Source organism: Parambassis ranga, chromosome 19, assembly GCF_900634625.1.
Source record: "Parambassis ranga chromosome 19, fParRan2.1, whole genome shotgun sequence".
Taxonomy (NCBI): Eukaryota; Metazoa; Chordata; class Actinopteri; family Ambassidae; genus Parambassis; species Parambassis ranga.
This window is the reverse complement of record NC_041039.1, coordinates 11,090,446-11,111,530: the sequence shown is the minus strand read 5'-3', so window position 1 is coordinate 11,111,530 and position 21,085 is coordinate 11,090,446. Positions and strand designations below refer to the sequence as shown.

The following is a 21,085-nucleotide window of genomic DNA, read 5'->3' as shown; positions in this document are numbered from 1 at the left end:
TCAGTATGTAAGCTATGAAATAATTATGCATGCTGGCTGTTGGTCAATGGGAAGAGAGATTTCACAGGAAATCAATAGGAGAAACTAACATGGAAGCAACAACCACCTGCACAGAGACCTCCCTGACTCCACCTGCTTTCTATCACTCACACAGTGCCATCTCATCTGGCTCTGACAGTTTTTACTGTCAATGCTCTGACACAGTGGGCTGTACAACGTGCTGAAATTTAAGGCCAACAGGTGGTGCTCTGGAGCCTGAAATCAAAACAATACTTGGCTTTCTGGTATTTGCTTAGCAGCCACAATTTTATTTAAAATATATTTATAAAATGCCTTATTGTAGCCTACATGTTATCTATCTATCTATCTATCTATCTATCTATCTATCTATCTATCTATCTATCTATCTATCTATACAGGTTTATAGCCTATATTTTCTTTAAAATAAATAAATAAATAAAATGTTACAGTTAAATAAATATAAATAAATAAATAATACAAATTTTAAAATTGATACATTAAATAAAAAATATTACTTGTCAAAGAGTCAGTATTTCAGGTTTGCATTTGAAGTTTTCATCATGGGCTCTTTAAAGCCCTTGGAGAGCATTCAAAGGCTCTCTATTGGTTAGAATCAGACACGGCCTCAGTTGTGGGCGGGTCGACACATGTGATTGGTCGACACGGCTGTCAGTCGCAGCTCCACTCTCTCCACCGAGTGGATGTCCGGGCCCGAACGAGGATTTTCACGAAAACATCAACCGCAGACTGCGTATCAGCGCCAGCAGGAACGGTGCTGCACGACGAAAGGAGACGCGACGCTATGGATCCGACGGCATGACAGCCACGTCGATGGCGTTTCTAAAGTTTGATAACGTATCTGGGCCTTAAATGGAGATAAATATGTTTAAATGCGATGACTGCGGTATCACTTGTTAGATAGACAGACATAGAGAAAGAGCGAGAGCGAGAGAGGGGGAGAGAGAGTGGGGGAGAGAGGGGCCAAAGTGGACTCCCTCCCTCGATAGAGCCGCCGTTCTGCTCCATGGAGGCTGACAGGACTTTTGCACAGAGCTCCAGGCCCGGAATGTCACCTGTGAGACGTCGACACCTCGCGGGAAAACGTAACTGAGGAAAAACATTCGACAACTTATTTGCCAACAATTCTTTTTACAGAAAGCTTGTAAACAATAACAAAAGTTGTCAGTTTGCTGCTGGAGGCGAAACCGAGCGCAAAATGACCATAGATATAACTTAACGAGGTTTTTCACCGCCTCAGGTAACGCAGGACAGGTGAACGACGCACCGTTTAATGGACATCTTTCATCGGATTGTTCTAGAAAACCAGCTCAAAACGAGAACTTTCCTTTTTTTAAGTTCCTGAAGTTTTTCCTCATCAATTTCCTATTTTTCAATTAACCATGTCATTCAAAGAAAACCCCTGTCGGAAATTCCAAGCCAACATTTTCAACAAAAGTAAATGCCAGAACTGCTTTAAGCCCAGAGAGTCACATCTGCTGAACGACGAAGACTTAAACCAGGTGAACAAATGTGTTTTATTGTGATATTGTGTCGTTGTGTTTTGTTTGATGTGCACATTTCAAACGGCTTCAGTAGACCATGAAGTGCAAAGGTTAGGTTAATTGGACATAATTAGTTTCCAGCCCCAGGGCGCATACTGACCTTAATTCATGCAGATATAGGCCTCCACCCAGCTCCATGCCTCACAGCATACTCTCAGCTGCTTTGGTTGAATCATCATTATTATTTATCCAATCTTTGGAATGCCCAAATAAACAAAATGTAAAGGCAATTCTTAAAGACTAAGGGAGACTGAGAGGCTCAACATCATTTTATGATGTGGATTGTGTACACTGTGGGTGTGAGGCTTGTTGACAGGTAATGTAAATCCTAATGTATCCATGCTGTTTTGCCCCCAATGGCTGCGCTGTTGGTAGAGATGATCATGTCAGAGGCTGCAGACCTTGAGTCATGCTGTTGATCCAACTACAAGAAGTTCAGTACATACTTTTCATCCAGGACTCATTCTGTCACTAATTCACCTCGCTTTCATGGGTGCAGTATTACATAGTTTTTTTTATAATGGGAGGGGAATAGGAGGTTGGAAAGGGGGGGGGGTGCATTGCGAAATGAACACACTCAAATGACTCCGTTTAACCACTGACTGAACCATTGAAGGGTAAAAAAGTGACCTACATTCATCTCGCTTATTTCTCGGTCTCGGGGGGAGAATTGCCATTTGGGCTGCTGTCAGGTCATGTGAGGAGAGATGGGACAAAACTGAACTTCTTTTAAAGTTGTTCTGTGCACAGGCACGGATACTTGGAAGTTAGTTTTCATCTGGATTCTTGTCTTGTAAGCTCCTTTAAGGTCATGGTTAGGATTTGAAAATTCCTGTTATGTCATTTTGTTTACAGAGTCATTCAGCTGAGAAATGTGCTGGGCCTCCTGTAATCAAAGTGAAAGAGGATTTTATGGTGGATTATACCTGGCCTTACATTGGATAAAGTTATGACTGTAATCAAACCCCCCCCTCCACCTCTCCGATAGAGAGACACGGAGGTGCCAGGCGGCTATAAATGTCGGAACTTTTCAGCTTGATTTGCAGGCTACTGTTCTAAAGTAGTGGGGAGTGCAGATGAATTACGTAATATGCCTAATTTGTTAAGCTCTTAGGATGAAGGTAAGATTCAAGTGTAAACATTAAGTTGTTCCCCTGTACACATAACCATGCAGTGGTGGTTATACAGGTTTTTTTTTTGGCTCAGCAAACAAGTGCTGACTGCTAGTGTGGCTTCACTTCAAGTATGTACCAGAACAATTTAAGAAAGACTGCCAGGCCAACTTGCCACGAAAGCTCCCAAGATCAGTGCTACTTCTGCTTTTCCTCCATTGTTTTTCTTGCTAAATTCTGCCTCTTGCTACCCCCTCCACCCACCAGTCCACCCTCTTAGAGGATCAGAGGGAAAATCATGTGTGTTAGCCTCTTTTTTCAGGGCAGCATGGTGCTCTGGAGTAAAGCCAACAGGAGAATGCAGCCTACAGTTAACTCAAGGCTGCTAGTGACTAATACACACCTTCGTGGTGCTAAACTAAACTGTGTGTGTGTGTGTGTCAGTGTAAATTAGGTCACAATTTGTAGCCTAAGTGAGTTAAACTGTTAATAATTGCGTTCATGTTTTAATGTTTGCACTGTGTTTTCTGCTCACCAGGCAAAACCTATATATGGAGGATGGCTGCTACTGGCACCTGAGGGAACAAATTTTGACAATCCCTTACACAGATCCCGGGTAAGTTGTTTCATAAGTGTTTACTTTTGCTGGACTTGTGTTTTTTTTTGTTCCCTTTCAATAGAGAAACTTTTGGCAGAGCTTCATAAAACCCAAAATCAAGCAGCTTTATCCATTGTCTTTAGCTTCTGCTCATTCCAAGAGTTAATAGGTGCAGTTGTTTGGATTTTGTGTTAGCTTTGTTTGAGTGTGGCATGAGAAGTTTAATATCATGGGAATAGAGACTGTGTCAGGTAAGCTGCATGGGTAGACTTTCCTTTTTTAAATTGTTATCCATTCTGCCGCCCATTTGATTTGATACACAAGCGCTCTCGTTGTTGAGGCTCCAGCACCATCAGCAGATTCCTGTGGGAGGCTTGGCTCTCTGTCAGAAGAAGCCTCATCATCCAGCATTAATGAGCCTAATGTTGACTTTATGCTATGAAGTCTGTCATACAGCATCATGTAATAGGAGCCTTCCTTTATCAGCTCCCAGATTATACTGCGGTGGTGCATCCCAAAAAAAGAGGACTAGGGAGAATGTGGGGGAGGAGAAGGAAGGTCCCAGTTCTCACAGCCACCCTGATGGCTTCCATATGGGTTTTGGGAAAAGCACCTCTGTGGATGTACTATCAGGAGTCTGCTGCTGCTTTGACATCATCACTGATATGTTCCTCCTATTCTTACAGTCAGCTTTTTACCGTGTGTGGGGGTATAATTGGCAGCCTGTGCGTAGTGCTGAGGTGAGCACATTGGTCAGGTTTAGAGTGACCAGCAAACAAATAACAGAGACGAAGTGCTGACATGTTTTAGTTTAACAGGTTGTGGGTCTGTGGCTTTATTTTGTAATACTGTGAGTAATTGATCTTTAGTGGCCTTTTGTAATTCCCTTTTTTTATGTGACTGCACTGTCCTTTTTATTGTTACTGTGAAGCGTCTCGACGCCCCTATTCAGACCTTCCAGTGCCCTTTTAAGGTTGTAGAGCAGCTCTCAATATTTCATGGATTAGGCTCAGTTGCAATAGGAGACCAGGAAATTTAACACTGAGACAAAACGGGCCATTAACAAAAGTAGGCGCAGTGATGGAGCTGTCAGCATATACTTAGCACAAATATTGATAAAATATACCCCCTGTGTGTTGAAGTAGACGTTTCAGTAATATGATCCTCATCAATAGCCGTGGTCCTCCAACACTGTTCAGTGACACAGTCAGTTCATGGTTGCTTTTATCAGTGTATCCTGTAAGGGAGATCTGGTCACACTTAATGCTATCAGAAGTGTAATCCTGTGTGCTCCTGTGGCAGTGTTTACCCACTTTGTTGTGATTACACCCGGGACATAAAACAACAGAGATCCCTGATCAGTTCGTTCATGATACACACGCAGCCTGTTGATGATAAAATCTGGTCCAGCTCGTCCTAACTTGAAAGCAGTGTGATGTGGTTTATGCAAAACTTGTGCCAAGAAAAGTAGTTGTCACTGCATGGCACGATGCGGTTGCCTTTATAGATCCAATAAACAATCTCTGCAAACAGATGCTAATAGCATCAATAAAATTGCTAATGTATAATAAATAACTGCTACATCCTTCATAAAATAATGATGAGGTTTCCCTTTTCAGTTTCCTTGACCTTGTCATTAATCCAAGAATTTCTTTTTTTATTTTCTCTTACAGAAATGGCAGAGGCGGTTCTTTATCCTCTACGAACATGGCTTACTTCGCTATGCTCTGGACGAAATGGTGAGTTAAAGCTAGTTTTGAATGGGTAGAGCAATGGGTAGGGCAATATTGGTGGGTGGTTTTGATTTTCACTGATCAAAGTTTAATCCTTTATTTTTATACATTTTAAGCTGCTGTCAATACATATACAATATATCAATATATCAACGTAAGGGAAGTGAGTATTTTCCACTTTAACTCCTGGAAGTGTTGAGCTTGCATTACCAGCAGACAATACAGGCCACAAAGAGGAAGAGATCACACAACAGGGAGGCTTTAAATGATATATTATGACATAACCAAAGCAGATACCTTAAAGGCAATTATTTTGTAACAGGCTCAACAGCAGTGCTTTTTTTTAGTCTTGGCATACAACAGAGTATTTGGTGAACATGCTAAACACTAAGTTAACCAGCACTGTGGTGTCAAAAGGAAATGAAGTGACACCACATGGTGTTGATACTAAAAGTCATGTGCCGAGCCGTGTGTGTGTGTAAATGGCTTATACACCGCACACTTATTGTGTAAGAGCCCTGTGGAGACTTCCTGCTCTGAAAGCAAAACTGGAATAGCCACTCGATGCCATGAAGATGTTTTACGTGACCTATTGTTGTCAGTAGTGGAATATCCACAATACATATTAATAATTATGAAATGAATATATATATATATAGACTGTCTTTTTTATGTAGTATTATAGGCACTGCAGCATGTGGGCAAGCTGGAATATTGATTGACCAAAAGCATCGTTCAACAGCCTTTTCTGAACGTGGGATGCGCTTTGAAATGAGGTGAAAGCAGAAGCAGTTGAAACAGCACTTGCTTTATTGCTTTTGACCCTTTCATGTTGTTTGTGGCATTCTAGAGAGACGCTGAAAGGTTTTATGCAATAGAAGCAGCTGAAGGGTTGGAGGGATGCAGTGTGGAATGTTTTTTTTCTTGTCTGTGCCTTTTGCAGTTATTGCGGTTTACTGTAGAATCTGCTGTGTTAAATAGCATCCCTACTGTACTATACATAGTTTGAAATACTGCACTGGTTTTATTGTTTTCTTCAGTAAATATATTGCTTTTGGGTGCCGTTAGTGGAGGGTGGTGACACTGGAAGAAAGATGGGTGATGTGTTTACAGGACGAGACAAAGCAACGAGGCGGATGTCCTCCTTCCATTCATTCTTCACCCTGAATGTCACTCTTCATCTTTTCATCTCCTTTCTGAATGGAGGATCAAAAGGAGAAGGGGGGTAGTAAGTGTTTGTAGCTGGAAATATCAAGTGTCGCTAAATATAGAGCCTCAGTTGTCACACCAGGCGCATTAGAATAATAGTATTGTGTTGAATAAACAGCTGCACAAACTTGGCTAATCGGCATACATAACTCGGTGTAATATCGAGTAGTTTCATGTTGATTAGTATCCACATTACACGCACTTAAAATGTTCAATGTAGAACCCTTAAAATAACCGCAATCATCATCCGTTTAAAGCAGTATAGTGAGTGATCAGGTCGCATCTATGGGTTGCCAAGCTTTCGCCGGTATAACGTTCCTCCAGACCACATCAGAACCCTCATCTAAGAGCACTAGTTAAGATCGTAGATGAGGAGGTGCCCCTCTGTTTTCCACAGCCTCATTTTATGGTTCTTCAGTCTTGGTTTAACCAAACCCAGATGGGCTGTGGTTCCAACCTGCAGGATGTGGCATGGCTCTGGGTGGGAAAGAAATGGCTCAGCAAAAACCTGGTAGAGATCACAGTACTTGCAGTCATTGATTTTTGGGTTGCCCACCTACAGTGAACACACACACCATGACACACCACTGCTATCACTTTGTGCTAGTAGCAGCGGTGGCTTTGAAGAGCTTTTTTGTGCAGACAAGTAGTGAAAAGAAGAAAATGTTGCTGCAGTGAGGGCAAGAGAAGTATGTTCCACTACTGATTGGAAGGATGAATGGCTGAAAATGTTGGCCTGCATAGAAAATGTGCTGCCATGCAAGGCTAATGTGTTAGCTCAGCTTTAGTGGATTGTTCTTGGCATGGATTGCAAAGAATGAAAAGAGTTGAAATTTTGTGTCTGAGTTAGTCTACTGAATATTAACACTGTGTGATAAGATACAATTACTGCTTTGAGTTCAGTCTCCAGTATTTGCTGAATGTACAGGACTTTGTTCACAGAGCTGTAGTTATGTCAGGCCAGCGTTGCCTTGGCAACATGTTTTGTCCCTTTGTCCAGCAACGGTTGACTATGGTATGTGTAACATAGGGGCAGATTCTGGGGTTTGTGGAGCGCTTGCTGGCTGTCTCTGCCCTGAGCGTACAGGACAGAACACTCTGGAAGCAAAGCACAAATGTTTGAGCAGAGGTTGTCTCTAGGCTCAGTCATATGGTCAGTGAGCCTTTCTGTAGCTGTAGACAAAAATATCAGACACAGCATCAAAACAAACTGTGCAAGGCTGTGCCAGACAAAGTCACAGTTTGTGCTGACCTGCATATGTTCCCGTGGGTGGGAGTAAGTGTGTGTATGTGTGAGTGATCGCACCTGGGAAGAAGGGTGCTTGACTGCAGAAGTCATGCCAGAAACAGGTGCTTGAGAAACCTCAGCTTTAAACTGTTCCTCCATTAGCAGAGCTCTGCTAACAGTCGAGCTCATTAAAAGATAATGTAGAGGTAAAGAATAAGACAAATGACACATCACACAACTGCATGATCAGGTTCTTTAGGTGATGTGAGACACATACGTACTAAATCCATTATCACTTGATGGTGAGGGTAGGTATGCAAGTGAGAAAAAGGCCACAGCACTGACATCAGTGCAAGTTAAAATGATTAACACACATGTTTTAATCACTTCACTCTACAGTCTTAAACACAACACCGAGTTCTCACTGACCCTGTGCTGACCTAAGTATGTTCTTACTGACACGTACTCCCCATCATGTGATCTTTGTGATTTTTGTGGTCTCCGATCTCACACTGAATCACAAGCCTTTGCATCACAGTCTTTTTCTACTCTTCTGTTTATTTCCTCACCTTATGTGTAGGCATGTGTGCAATTTGTGTTCTCAATCAATATGTTTTAGCTCAGAATGAACCAGCACAGTATACCTGCAAATAAAGTGAGGCTACCTATTGAGCAGCAGTACACAAAAGGCCTATTCAAAGACACTGGGATTGCCTTTGCCTTCACTCTGTAGTGACTGTCTGTATCACAGCCATGTCCCCTGTTATTCCAACAAGAACATGATGTTCTCATGACGTTTCAGCTGCTGAAGTCATTTAATCTCAGCTCAATTAATTTCCTGTGTTTACTGGAATTCAAATAGTGGACCTCTGCCCCACAGCACTGTCCAAAAACTGAGAGGGTTTTGACAAACTTCCTTCCATTTCCCACACATTTGTGCATTCCTTTAACTTGAGACACACAAACCTGCTGTCTTTCTCCCTGAATCTCTCAGACACAGGCATACACAACCTCGGCCTGTGTTTGGCCTCAGAGTTACAAGACCTTTTGACATGCTGAAACATGCATTCCCTTCTCTACCCCAGTGAAACATGAAATTGAGGTCTATTTTTAACCGATTTTGAAGAGCTTTTGTGTTGTGTTGGTTTGGGAATGAGGAGTGCTTTCCAGGGGATGGATGAATGGGCAGGGCCTCTGAGCTGTGTTGTTGCCTCCAGGCTTTCTGTGTGGGGAATAAGTGGAGACTGACCACCCCACCCCATCAAATTACCAATACTTAGAGGGGTGCTCCAGTCTGAAAGCCTTGGAAAAAAAGAGAGGATAAGGAAGCACACATTTTGAGGACCGAGGAATGGGGGGTTTAATTCACATCTTGTTGGTAGATTAATACAGCTTTTACAATAGATCATTGTTGTTTATTTATTAACCGAGGTGTGTTGTTGTAATGTCGTGCATTAGAGTCTTCTTTAACCCCTGCCCTTCCTTTCCCCATGGTTCCAGTAGGAACTGATCTGCTGGAATGTAAACAGTCATGGATTTCAGTGAGGTCACTGTACCCATTGCACAAAACCATGGGAACAGCCATTGAATACAGCTTGTAATAGCCATGGTCTACAACCCTGTGACCACCATTAAACTTAATAGGCACCCCGACATCGCAAAGCTACCACCCGTCATTGTATATTTACAAAGAATGTTCGCTTATGTTTTTATGTGCACAAATTTATTTGGATGTTTGTCCATGTTGGAAATTCCAATTTTATTTTGCATTGGTGACCTTGTCATTGGCATGTCTGTTATTGGCCAATGGGCCCAGTTGGACATTACATGGACTTTGTTCTGTGAGACTGGCAGGGTAAAGTCTGACTGATTTTGACATTTGTGTGCTCACGTACAGCTTCTCTGGCTAATGTCCAGAAAGGTTAAGGCAGTTTTCTGTACTCACCGTCTGTCCTGTGATACTGTGTGCCACCTCATGAGATCCAGTGTGAAAAGGTCAATCCATGGCAGCCCTGGCTTTAGAGATAACATACCACACCCACTGCTTTCCTGTTGGAATTAAGGTTTTATCTGTGGAACACTCGGCGTGGCGTGGAAGTGTCATCAATAACAATCGGTTTACCACTTGTAGCCTTGTAACCTAAGACAGGTCTATATTTAGTTATTCTTTTTATATGATAAGAGTCTTATCTTTTTTCAAGTAAGCATCAGTCATCGCAGCCTCTCTTCCTGTGAGATCTGAAGAGATTCTGTTTGATACTGTGGTGAGAAAAACTTCACTACACCCATAGTCATAGAAACTAATGGTTCTAACGGTATACACAGAGTCCCATAGTGTACTACCAGTCCATGCTGACCATCAAGTGTAGTAAAACACATGTACACTTTTCAACTAAAAGCTGACAAGGAGTGTAGGACTAAACCAAGCACTGAAGGAGACACTGACGTCTGGCCATAAGTTGTATTTCTCTTGATAAATGACCAGTCTGCCTCTGCCTGTCTCTGACTTTCTAGCGTCTTCTTATCTGTGCTCTTCAGTTTTTGCCTCTGATTTAGTAACTACATTGTCCCGGATGTGGCTGAGATAAAAATCTTATCTTCTCTACTTGTTCACTGTTTAGATATTTCCTTTTTTTGTCAGAAGTACAGCAACTGCCTGGCTAAGGACCAAGTCTACTCTCTAAACATTAAACTCCTGAGGTTAACCTTGGTGTGAGATTGTGTTCTGCTATAATACAGACACAGGCTGAATGAAGCTGATTTGAAACTAAAACAAACTGGTTTTCATCTTCTGAATAGATACAATTTTATGTTTTCTCATTGACTCCCCCCTTCCGTTCCCCCAACTCACCATTTGTTGTGTGTTTGTTCCATAGCCAAAACGCTTAATGAGTCTAAAAATAATGTCTTTCAAATTATTCTGATTGAATTTAAATTACAGTCAATAAAAACAGCACTGTTCTTTACTAACACACACAGGAACTATCAGTCTGTGGGGACGTATTAGAAATGGGACAATTTGTTTAATTAAAGTAATCTGACCAGTCCAACACACAAGACGGCCATTTTCTTCCCTTAAAGATGTAACATTTTCTCTCTTCACATTACTGATTATAAAGTGTTGCTCCTATTCTAGACGGGCATCATGTTAAGAAGGTCCTTGTCTTCAGCTTTAAGGTCTATAATTATTTTTGTGTTCACTGTGGTCTATCAATGCCTTTGTTTATTGCAAAGAAATGATGATTTCTTACAGGGTATCAGTTTTCATCTGATGTGGTGAACTCTGTTTCAAATTTCTCTTGGTTAATATGATTGCAAAAATTCTTGATGGCGATCCACTGCTGCGCTTTGGTGAAAAGCTTTGGTGAGAAGCTTTTTTTTTTCTTCTCTGTGTAACCTTTCCTCGTTTTCTTTTCTTTTTAATGATTTCCAGCCATTCATTAACAAGAGAAAGGCTTGCTCCAGGAGGCTTTGGCTAAACCAGTGTCCACTTTCACTTTTTTTTTTCCTCAATACTCTGTCCAATTCACGTTCTCGTCCTTTTTACCTCTCACTTATCCTGCCTCTCTCTCATATCATTGTCTTTTATTCCAGTTCTGTCTAGCCAATAAACCATTTGTGTTGGAGAGAGCGACCAGCAGTATTGTGTAACTTCTTTCTTCCCCCTTCAAACACCCTCCCTTGTCTATAAAGCCAAACAGGGCCTGACAGGCTGCTCGCTCAGTTTGTTCTAAACACTAGACCAGGACATTGACAAAAGGTTTCATTTAAAGTATCAGGGTGAGAGGTTAGCCAGCTCTGAGAAGGGAACTAATAAAACAGTGGGGTAGGTGGGAAGGTGTCTGCGTGGGCAGTGGTGTAGGTGTGAGGAACTGCAATATATTTCCACATTTGAAAGTAAAAATATCTAGTATCTATGTACTGATATGTACTCGAAGCCCTAGTGAAATGAGGGGCCAGTTGTAGTCAGTAACATTGCTGCAGAAAGACGTCTCAGTTGGATAAAGTCCTGATGTAAACTGGCCTGAGATTAGGTGTCTGACAAGCTGCTGCTCTATGATAGCCGGCCGTGCCCACAGCTGCAGCCGACTGTCATTCAGAGCTTGAACAGGTGCAGTTGTATTAGATGACCTATTACCTTTTACCTCCGCCTGGCGACCTGCCAGTCCTACCACCTGTTGAGGTCAGGACTCTGCAGCCCAGATATCTTTAGAAAGAAAGTGCAGCCATGGAGCTCTATCTGGTAACAATTGTTGACAGTCAGAAATATGTGATATACAGGTGAAATGTCCTCTCCTGGCTTGTTTGTAAAAGATCTGCACTCCCTGCAACTTGAGTTATTTGGATTGTTGTTAATTGTTGTTGTTTGAGCCACTCACTCTTTAATAACCCACTCCAGCTTCGTCAGGCCCAAAATTCCCTTTTACAGCAGCCATGAGCTGGCCTACCTCCAGCCACAGCACCCTAATCAGCTTAGTGCTCTCTCTGCTTTCTCTCAGCTTTGAGAGGAGAAAGCAGCAGCAAGGAAAATCCTCATTTCAAAAATGGAAAAATCAGGGAATAAAAAGTTACTCAATTAGAAGGAATTAAACCCCAAAATATTGACCTGAACTTGTTGCATTATAAATTAAAACAACAAATATGAAATCTGGTATTTTTTTTTGCTATGTCATGAGAACATTTTGTTATATTGTGAGAACATTTAGCAATAACAGCCATGTAGTCCTCTTCACTTAGAGCTTGTGCATATTGTGCTTTGTTAATAAAACTAGAGCGCACTTTAAATTCTACCCTTTGCCTCTAATAGTGTCTATGCTGCATTTTTTTAGTTTAACTATTATTTTGTACTCAAATAGTGTTACTATTACTACTTTTTTTTTTTTTTTTAAGAAATCAGCAGACATGTGCCTGTAGCGAGCGTCTCTCCAGCTTGGTGGAAAAACAACCAGCTTCAAAACTGATGTATTAGCTAAATTCCCAAAGGAATATTTTCCTATCCCTCCTCCATTTTTTTTCCTTCCCGTTGGCCTGATGGGCTAATTTGCTTTGACTTAGTGAGGCTTTGGCAGATTTGCAGTCATTATCAAAGAGTTATTTGAAGCCTCCCTTGCATGTCTTATGTAATTTCTCCACACAGTGTAGATGAGGTGTCGCTTTTTCTTAAAGTGTGGAGTGAGTGATATTTATGTGCCTCTTCACTGATCGGCCTGGTTTTTATTTGGGCCTTTCTGAGACAAAGCATAAAATGTGTGTCTATTCACCTTGGCCTACTTTCCGAAGTGCTGTGTCAGAGCACTGTATGGGATGCTGCAGGAGTTCAGACACTGCTGTTTTGGGGCGCTCTGATAATAATGGATAACAGAGCTACAGCTTTAGGGTTTGCTACACTAGAAGTCAGTGAGTGAGAACACACTATGAGACCATCGTCTTCTGTTTACATTTGATAATAAACATGGGGTTACTATTCTGCCTGTGTCAGTTTTTCAGTCTCAAAAGTTGATGTGGTGGTGTAGCTTAACACATATATATGAGGGACATGGAAGAGGTTACGTGTCTGGGAAACACATACATTCACACACTCACAGTAACTCTCCCTAGACAGTCTGAGTCTGAACAGCCAAGACAACATGACACAACTCGACTGTAGCACCTGTTTCTGCAGCTAGCCCATCTACTCTGTCAGCACCTAGACACACTTCTCACACTGTCTGCTTTTTTGTGTGTGTGTTTGATTATACGCTCATTATTGCAGACGTTAACACTATTGTCATCAGCAGCATTGAATTTGTGTGTATTAGTTGCCACACATTAGTATGCATGTGTTAATTATTCTACCCTGTGGTGAGTACAATCCTAGCCCACTTTTGAAAATAATCCTGCTGTACTTGTGGTAAAAAATCAGTCTTCATCATCCAACTCCTCTTCCTCCTCCTCTGCATTTGCCGTCTGTTGGCCTCCTAACACAGCATTAAACCACCCACATCCTCTCACCATTCTCCGTAAGAAGAGAAGTACTGCTACCACCCACAACCCTCTCTGAAATACCTGGAACAAGTATGTGTGAAATATGTGGTGGTTAGATTTTTGTTCTTTTCTTTTTTTTGCTCAGAATACTGTATACTGCCTTCATTGCAGCACCGGTGCTTTGTAACCATCTGAATGCATACCAGTGGGGTGAAGTGTATCTGAGAATGCCTGGAGGACTGTACTTGGCCCTGCAGTAGAGATGTCAGATATCAACCATATGGCTCGGTCTGATTTTTATAGACATGTATATGTTTATCTAAAATACAGATGGGGGTTTGGGATGGCATTACAGCTGAGGCTCTGTTTTTCTACTGGCTTAAAGTCATCTCGATACTGGGGTAAAATTACAGGATGGTGAGCACTCTAGGACATGATGATTGTAATCTTGTCCGTGACCAATCTGTCAGCTCTAGTTCCTGGCTTGATTGCTATGTATATCTTTGTTTGTATGATTATTGTGGACTTGGAACCAAGATGGTGGTTTGATAGCCCTCTGCAGCAACACTAAAGGTGACTCTATCCATCTGGCACCTGAGGATATTTCCCTGCAGCTGGTTGGCTTGCTTACTGGTATCAAAAATGCATGTTTACCTCTGTTATCCTCAGTTGCTATGGAAAGATTTATTACATAATTGCTGTTATTGGTAACGAGCAATGGATGGACCCTGAAGAGACCTGATTCTAGGTTATGTTCGTGAGTCAGGATGAAGCGGTGCCAGTTCATCAGCTTTCTTCTTGGCTTCAGTGATTCTTTCAGTGATCAAAGTCGAATGGATTTGGATGCAGGGGGAAGAACTTGGAAACTGTGTTAGTGAATCCTGCTGGTACATGTCTGAGGAAGAGTACTGTTTGAGTGAAGTCATGGCATTTGAATTTGTCACCACACAGGTTGGCAGACAAAATGGTACCCAACACCAGATACCAGATGTTTTTAATCAGCACACAGGTGTTCATCTCCAGTCGTAGGTGTGTTCATACTGACAGCAAGTTAATGATAAATCACACTAATTTGTGACTCATTCCCATAGTAAAATGCAATTTTAATCCCCCATGCTGTAAAATGAGTCACTTTACTTGCACTCTTGCTTTCCATGACTAGAAATGAGTCTGTCAAACCCAAATATGTTAATGGTAGAAGAAGAGAATTTGCTATACAACCAAAAATGAAACTAGACCACCAGACAGTTGCCAAAAGAAGCAAATATTTCTCCCACTGTGTCATAAGGGGGGAATGGGATGTTTTGCTAAGCTGCGGAATGGCCAGAAAAGTGAAAGAAGCCAAGGGCACGAAGACATGCATGTATGGAACTCACTAATTAACATTTTCTAAACAGCCAAGTCAGCTCCTAATGAACACTGCCATGATGCTACACAACATCTGTACAGGCATATGATTGTATGCGACGAGAGGAGAAAAGGAGGTCAAAACAATGCAGTGGTATTTTAATCCAGTGTGGAACTTGCTTAGATATTTTTGGTTATACAGTGTCCTCGCTGAGCATTGTTGATAGCCTCAAACTTTTTCTGTCAGTGTTGGAAGTATCATGCCTAAAGAAATGATTTGGAATGGATTATTGCTGTGTTTTTAATAGCTTTTAAGGGTTTTGCAGTTGTACAGAAAGGGTGCAGCAATTCGATCTTTGTCAGTGCTCCACAAATGACACATGTGTCTGCTCATTCAGTTATCGTGGGCTTGACGAGAAACCAAATCTGTCTCTGATTTGTTTCCGTCCTCCCTTGGAGACTCTACTCAATGACCCCCACTGAGACAGTATTCATACTATTGTCTAAACAACTTCAGAGACAAGAATAAGTTTATGCTGGCTTCATAATTTCCATGCTCTGATGACAAAAGGACACTTGTTCAGGCCTCTTGTCTCTCGGTTATTTCCTTGTTGAGGGTTAACAGGAGGAGTAGTTCTGTGGACTGTGGTGGCTGACAATCCCGCATTGTGTGCACTGGTGCTGCTTCACAAAGGACCCATTGTAAGGAGCGGTGGCCAAGAGAGAGTGGACTGGGTCTAGGTTAGGTGACAGAGAGGTGTGGGTTCGGGGGGCCTGAGTCTGGGGGGCTAAGCCTTGGTGGCTGGTCCAAAGCAGGAGCGTGTATCATGCTCAGCTGACACAACGCAGGAGGTAGGAGGGTGCACGTGTGTGAGAGGAGACCCGTGCTGCGTTCAGCACAGCTCAAAACATATACTCTAATTCTGCCACCACCTACTTCATATAAGCACTCAAATCTCTGTCAGAGGTGGCCAACGTTATGAAATGGATTCTAATAAAAGCTGTTGTCAGTGTCTGATTTATTTTCTGCGCCCTAGAGAATCCGATGCAGTGATTATAAAACCGCAGGCTTAAGCTGCTTGTACAACTGTTCTCAGAATTTGAAATATTTTGCCGTTTATCCTCTTCTGACTCCAGCTCAAGGACAAGCCCACATGTGCAGTGTACTCTAGATTTGTTTACACAGACAGATGGCCTAGCAGTCCAAAGTCACAGTCTGAACACCCCCCCCCTTTCCTTTTTTTTCCTTCTGCTGTGCTGCTGTTCTCTTTCACCAGGACTTAATCTCCCTTCTCAAACCCTTTAGAGTTCCTTCTCTCTGTCTTCACTCTCCATGCCTGAGAGTGACAGGGCTCTCAGGTCAAGCTGACGCCAGTCTCTCTGCCCAGTCTGAAACAGGCCTAGGTCCTCGCCCAGCTGTCCCAAGGTCTATTTGTCCGTCTGTGTGTCAATCCCGGCTGTTGCCCTAGCCTCTCACCTTAATGTCAAGAGCCCAAACAATGGTGCACTGAGTCATCATTTCACCACGCTGTAAAGATCTTACTACATGTCATACCATGCTGCCAAGGTTTTTCTCTTAGTCTACCATTGTCCTCATTCGCCTTGTCTAATCTAATTTTGACACTGCTGCACAATATAGACAGAGGTTAAGAAGGAAAGTGGCAAACGGGGCCTCTCATGGTGGGATTACCACGAACTGTTAACTATTGACTTCTCTGTCCACATTAGAGGACATCTAAATTGCGCTGTTGCTGACAGGCTATGGTTATGCTGCACAAATTAGGTCCTTGAGTCAGATTTATTTGGTCACTACCTAACCTTTTAATTTGGTTTGTAGCTCTGTCTCCTAATACATATGGAGAATTTTGCAGAGGGCTATAATTTATCATCTGTGGCCTGGTACTTAAAGCAGAGAACCGCTGTGGTATTTTGGTGTCTGTATGTTTAGTGCAGTGGAGGAACAGATACCAATTCTCAGTGTACTTACACAGTATGTATTTACTTCAATAAACATATATAAGACCCTCAGTCAACTTTAGATTATCTTGGCTTTCCTCTTAAGTCATTTGGAGCTCACACTGTATAGAAGTCAATGTTGTAGTACTTTAGGTACTGTTTATCTAGCATGCATCTCAAAACAACTTTGAATGGCATTATTTCACAATGATGACATGTCAACTTGAGAACTACAGCACTATGCACTGTGACTACATTGTATTATCCATTTCTGGTTGACTTAGAATGTCTCCATTCATTGTAAATGAGTCATACTTTTCATTCAAAGCCACTGTGTACTTACATAAACCTGCATGTGAAACCTTAAGTCTTTGGTACACATAGTAGTATTATTCTGCAAGTCTTGTGGGCAAGTTTTTGTAGTTGACAGATGGCACCCTTGTCAGTGTGTGTTGCTGAGTTTGAACGTCACAGAGGCAAAAGGAAGAGAACTAAAAAACCGCAGAGTGAACCCGTGAACCTGATTGTAGACAGAATACACAGACCCCTGAAAGATCCCTTTATTCTGGTCTGAGTAGGACAACAGTAGGTTTGGTTAAAGCAGCATTGTCAACACAGTCTGGCTCATTTTTAAATAATCTAATCTGATTTTGATCAATGAAATCCTTCTGTAAAGCTATTAAGAGTGCATAGTTATGGTGTACATTGATTACAGACTACAGAGATGGATTGAGCATCCCCTGATCATCAAATGCAATTTCATGCCGAGTCAAATAGAGTGAAAAACTTTCTTGTTTTCACATAAATTATTACTGCTAGAGTAATAACTTTATCTCAAGGGGAGCATTTTAAGCATAAAGGTGCACATGTAGCACAATTATGCAATTGCTGCTTTTTAAACCCTTCAACATGTATCTCAAGTCACAAAAATATCAGTTAACAAGAACATTTGCCGTTGTACAGACTGTTATATCAGTATGTGTGTGTGTGATGTGTACCAGGCTTGGCAGGAAAATTGATGCAGGGGGTGGATTGTGTGAGAAGGGAGACCATGTGGAGGGACTTGTGGGCACGTCTGTTCCCTTCCCCACTTAACACTTTCTCTGTTGTGATCCTGCAGCCCAGCACTCTACCCCAGGGTACCATCAATATGAACCAGTGTTCCGATGTCATCGACGGCGAGTCCAGGACGGGGCAGAAGAACTCTCTGTGCATCCTGACCCCTGACAAAGAGCACTTCATACGAGCTGAGTGTAAAGAAATCATCAATGGGTAAGACATAATGATTATGTACAGGCATCCTGATTTTTATGCCTGCACGTATATAAGATAATATAACATTGGGAGGGCAGCACGGATTGTGCTGCTCTCTCCTTTGGATGAGATTAGTTGTGTGCAGCTTCTGCTCTGCCCCCTGCTGCCTCCTTTTGGCTGTGCTTTTTCAGAGCATTGTAATTCACACTGCAGTGACAGTGCACATTCTTGAACTGTTTCCTCTTTCTGAGTAGTTGTCTGGCTATGCTCACACACTCCTACATGTACAATACACAAACTTTAATCTTCATAATTCAGTTGTGCGTCTCCTCTGCTGCTTCACATTTCACAGCACTCTCCCTCCCTGGCTGTAGCATACATATTATGGCTATTCTTAGGGAACTGTGACTCACAACACCCACTCTCCGTCATGCTACCTGCTCTATCACTGTACACCTCCCACTCTGCTATCATCTGGCCTCCATGTGTTGGTTCTAGGCCATCACAGAACCACAGAATAAAGGTTGTCATTAATTGAAAGAATGTACTATTTTGTGTGTTTCATACTGGTTGTGTTGACCTCCACTCGAATATCTTTTGACTCATTATTTACTGTTTAAACGCAGTGCTGCGTGGGCACTCGTTTAATTACAAGTGCGTCACATTATTTGTGTGATGCTCCACACCAAATGCTTTCCCTCTTTGTAAAGTGGGTGGATAAGAACCAAGATGTGTTAGAGTTACTGACTTGATCATAACAGATAAAAGGGTTTACATATTGCACAAAGAATTCAGATGTGTGTGTGGAACAGTGAGCAGGCTGTGAATTGGACATGTGCTGCTTTCTACCACAAGCCAAAGTTAAGGACATTGCTTTGGATGATATATTTTTTTAAGAAAACAAAAATCAATGGGGATCATCTGTGCACTTTTAACTTTTCTAACGCAATGATTTCATAACGGAACCCTTTAAAATAAAGCTCCTAATTAAATTAAAGGAATAGTCGTAAAATGCCCTTTCAGTGAAACATTAATCTTGGAAAGATGTTGTGGGTAATTGAAAAGGACTATGGCAAGCTTTGATGATGTTTTGTGATGCCTCTTAAGGGATTATACAGTCTTTTGCTGCATTAGCTCATTTATTTTTTTGTAGTGTTCCAATAACACACACACTGTTTTGTTTGTAGGTGGCAGGAGGCTCTGGCCGTTTACCCCAGGACCAACAAGCAGAACCAGAAGAAAAAACGCAAGGTGGATCCACCCACTCAGCAGGTAATGCACTTATTCACACTATCCGTGGTGTGGATATGTATGGCAATGTTTTTAAGGCTTCCTTTCCTGTAGGCCTATACCTTGTTATTTTATTAAACAAACTTAATAGCCTCAGGTTATTTATCTTATTTGCATGGCGTCATGACATTTCTGTCTCTACATGGTCACGCATTTACAATTCACTGCTGTTGTCTGCACACAGCGGCTCAATACAGGTGAGCACACCCCCATCAACAGATAGAGAGCTTGTGTTGTTTTGCTCACCGTTGCTCATGACATGCTAGTTAGACTGAACTCCATTGGCTACACTAAGCTAAGTCAACGGTAGTAAGCTGTAAACACAGGGGAAACAATGTATGCAATGATCCACAAAATGGTGTTACAGCAACAATTGTAATGCATTGTTAGTTTCTGCTTGTGCATGTGCGAAGGTAGACTACTTCATTTGCAATTATCCATATGTGGAATTTGTGATATTGCTCCTTAATGGCAAAATTAGACAATATTTAAGGATGATCTCTGTTGTAAATACCCAGTGTGGACTTTTTTTCTTCTTTCTTCTCCTTAAACCTCACCAGCTTGTTCCCCTTAGAGAGGGAGGGAGACAGATGTTTCTCTTCCAGCAACACCTTCAACTGTTTGTACTATCTTTATTTGCATTCTTGAGTCACATGTCACTCTCAAAAGGCTGCCTCACACTTGTATAACCTAATTGTTGTGGTCACTAAGGACAGTGCTTTTTTCAGATGTAATAATTGTATTAGGCCTCCAACAATGGGGTGAAACATCTGGTTTTATATAAGTAGAACAATATCACATGGTTAGTAGGGAGCAAACATTACAGAGCTATCAAAATATTTCTAAGCAAATAATCAAGGTTATGATGACAGCTGCCTGCTATAATAACATTCAACAGTGTGACTGGGATCCTGTAGCACATGGATTTCCTGGTGTTTTATTGTCATGTCCAGCAGCTGTCTCACTGCCAGACATTTTCATGTCAGTCCACCTCTCTTTTCAGGATTCATGTTGCAGGTTTGAATCCTCTCCAGTCACCTTTCTCCATGTAGGTAGAAATAAAAAAAATAATAATAGGGATATATAAGTACCATGATAATAATGGTTCCAGTGGAAATATAAAATACAGGCATATCATATAATAACATTGTGCAGACCACCCAGTGTGGAATACAGTGTTTTCCCTTCCCTACCTCTTTTTTGAGGGCAAGCCAAAATTCTCTGTGAAGTTCATTGTCTGGTTCCTCTAATGACGGCGCCCTGGTTCAGACTGTGACCTTGCTGGGTTTACACAAACAGGCTTATTGGCAGAGGAATGGCGGTGACACATTGATGATCTTGACTGTGTTCTGTGTGACCCACCCCATCATTTAAGTAACTTTTTTGCTGCGTCGCCATACTGTCTTCTTTGTTGGTATGTAAATGATCCCCATCATTACGCTGTTTGTCATCTTTTCCATCGCACTGGAAAAATCCACACTGCCGTCTAAGGTCTGTAGGGCAGCAGTGTGAACAATATTCAAGTAAAATGTTACTGTGTGTGAGAATGTGAGAACTTTTTTGTACACACCACTGCAGATACTTAGCAAAGCACGGTGTTAAAAAAAAAAAAACATTATAGCTTGCTAAAGCTGATCCTGGTTGTTGGCTCCTGTAAATTTCAGCTTCACTATCAAATATTAATCCTATGATGTATCGTGATGACAGCTAGCGTAATTAATTTTGCTTTTATTGTTACCTTGGACTTCTTTTATTTAAAATAAATATAGACTTTACTAACACATTATCTTCACAGCTCACTGATGTTTGTT

General features: G+C 41.7%; 1 protein-coding gene across 3 annotated transcripts in view; it reads left to right on the top strand.

The window, feature by feature from the left end:
* Window positions 1-717: 717 nt before the first annotated feature.
* LOC114452733 (myosin phosphatase Rho interacting protein) overlaps window positions 718-21,085 on the top strand; it is a 38,025-nt gene continuing 17,657 nt past the window's right edge. For all 3 annotated transcript variants that reach the window (XR_003672309.1, XR_003672308.1, XM_028432243.1), the window contains exons 1-5: window positions 718-1,541; window positions 3,234-3,311; window positions 4,967-5,032; window positions 17,851-18,002; window positions 19,172-19,256. Coding sequence is in view for 1 of the 3 variants with exons in the window: in XM_028432243.1 (XP_028288044.1) it covers window positions 1,422-1,541; window positions 3,234-3,311; window positions 4,967-5,032; window positions 17,851-18,002; window positions 19,172-19,256 (501 nt within the window). In the remaining 2 variants the exon portion in view is untranslated. The remainder of the gene's footprint in view (window positions 1,542-3,233; window positions 3,312-4,966; window positions 5,033-17,850; window positions 18,003-19,171; window positions 19,257-21,085) is intronic.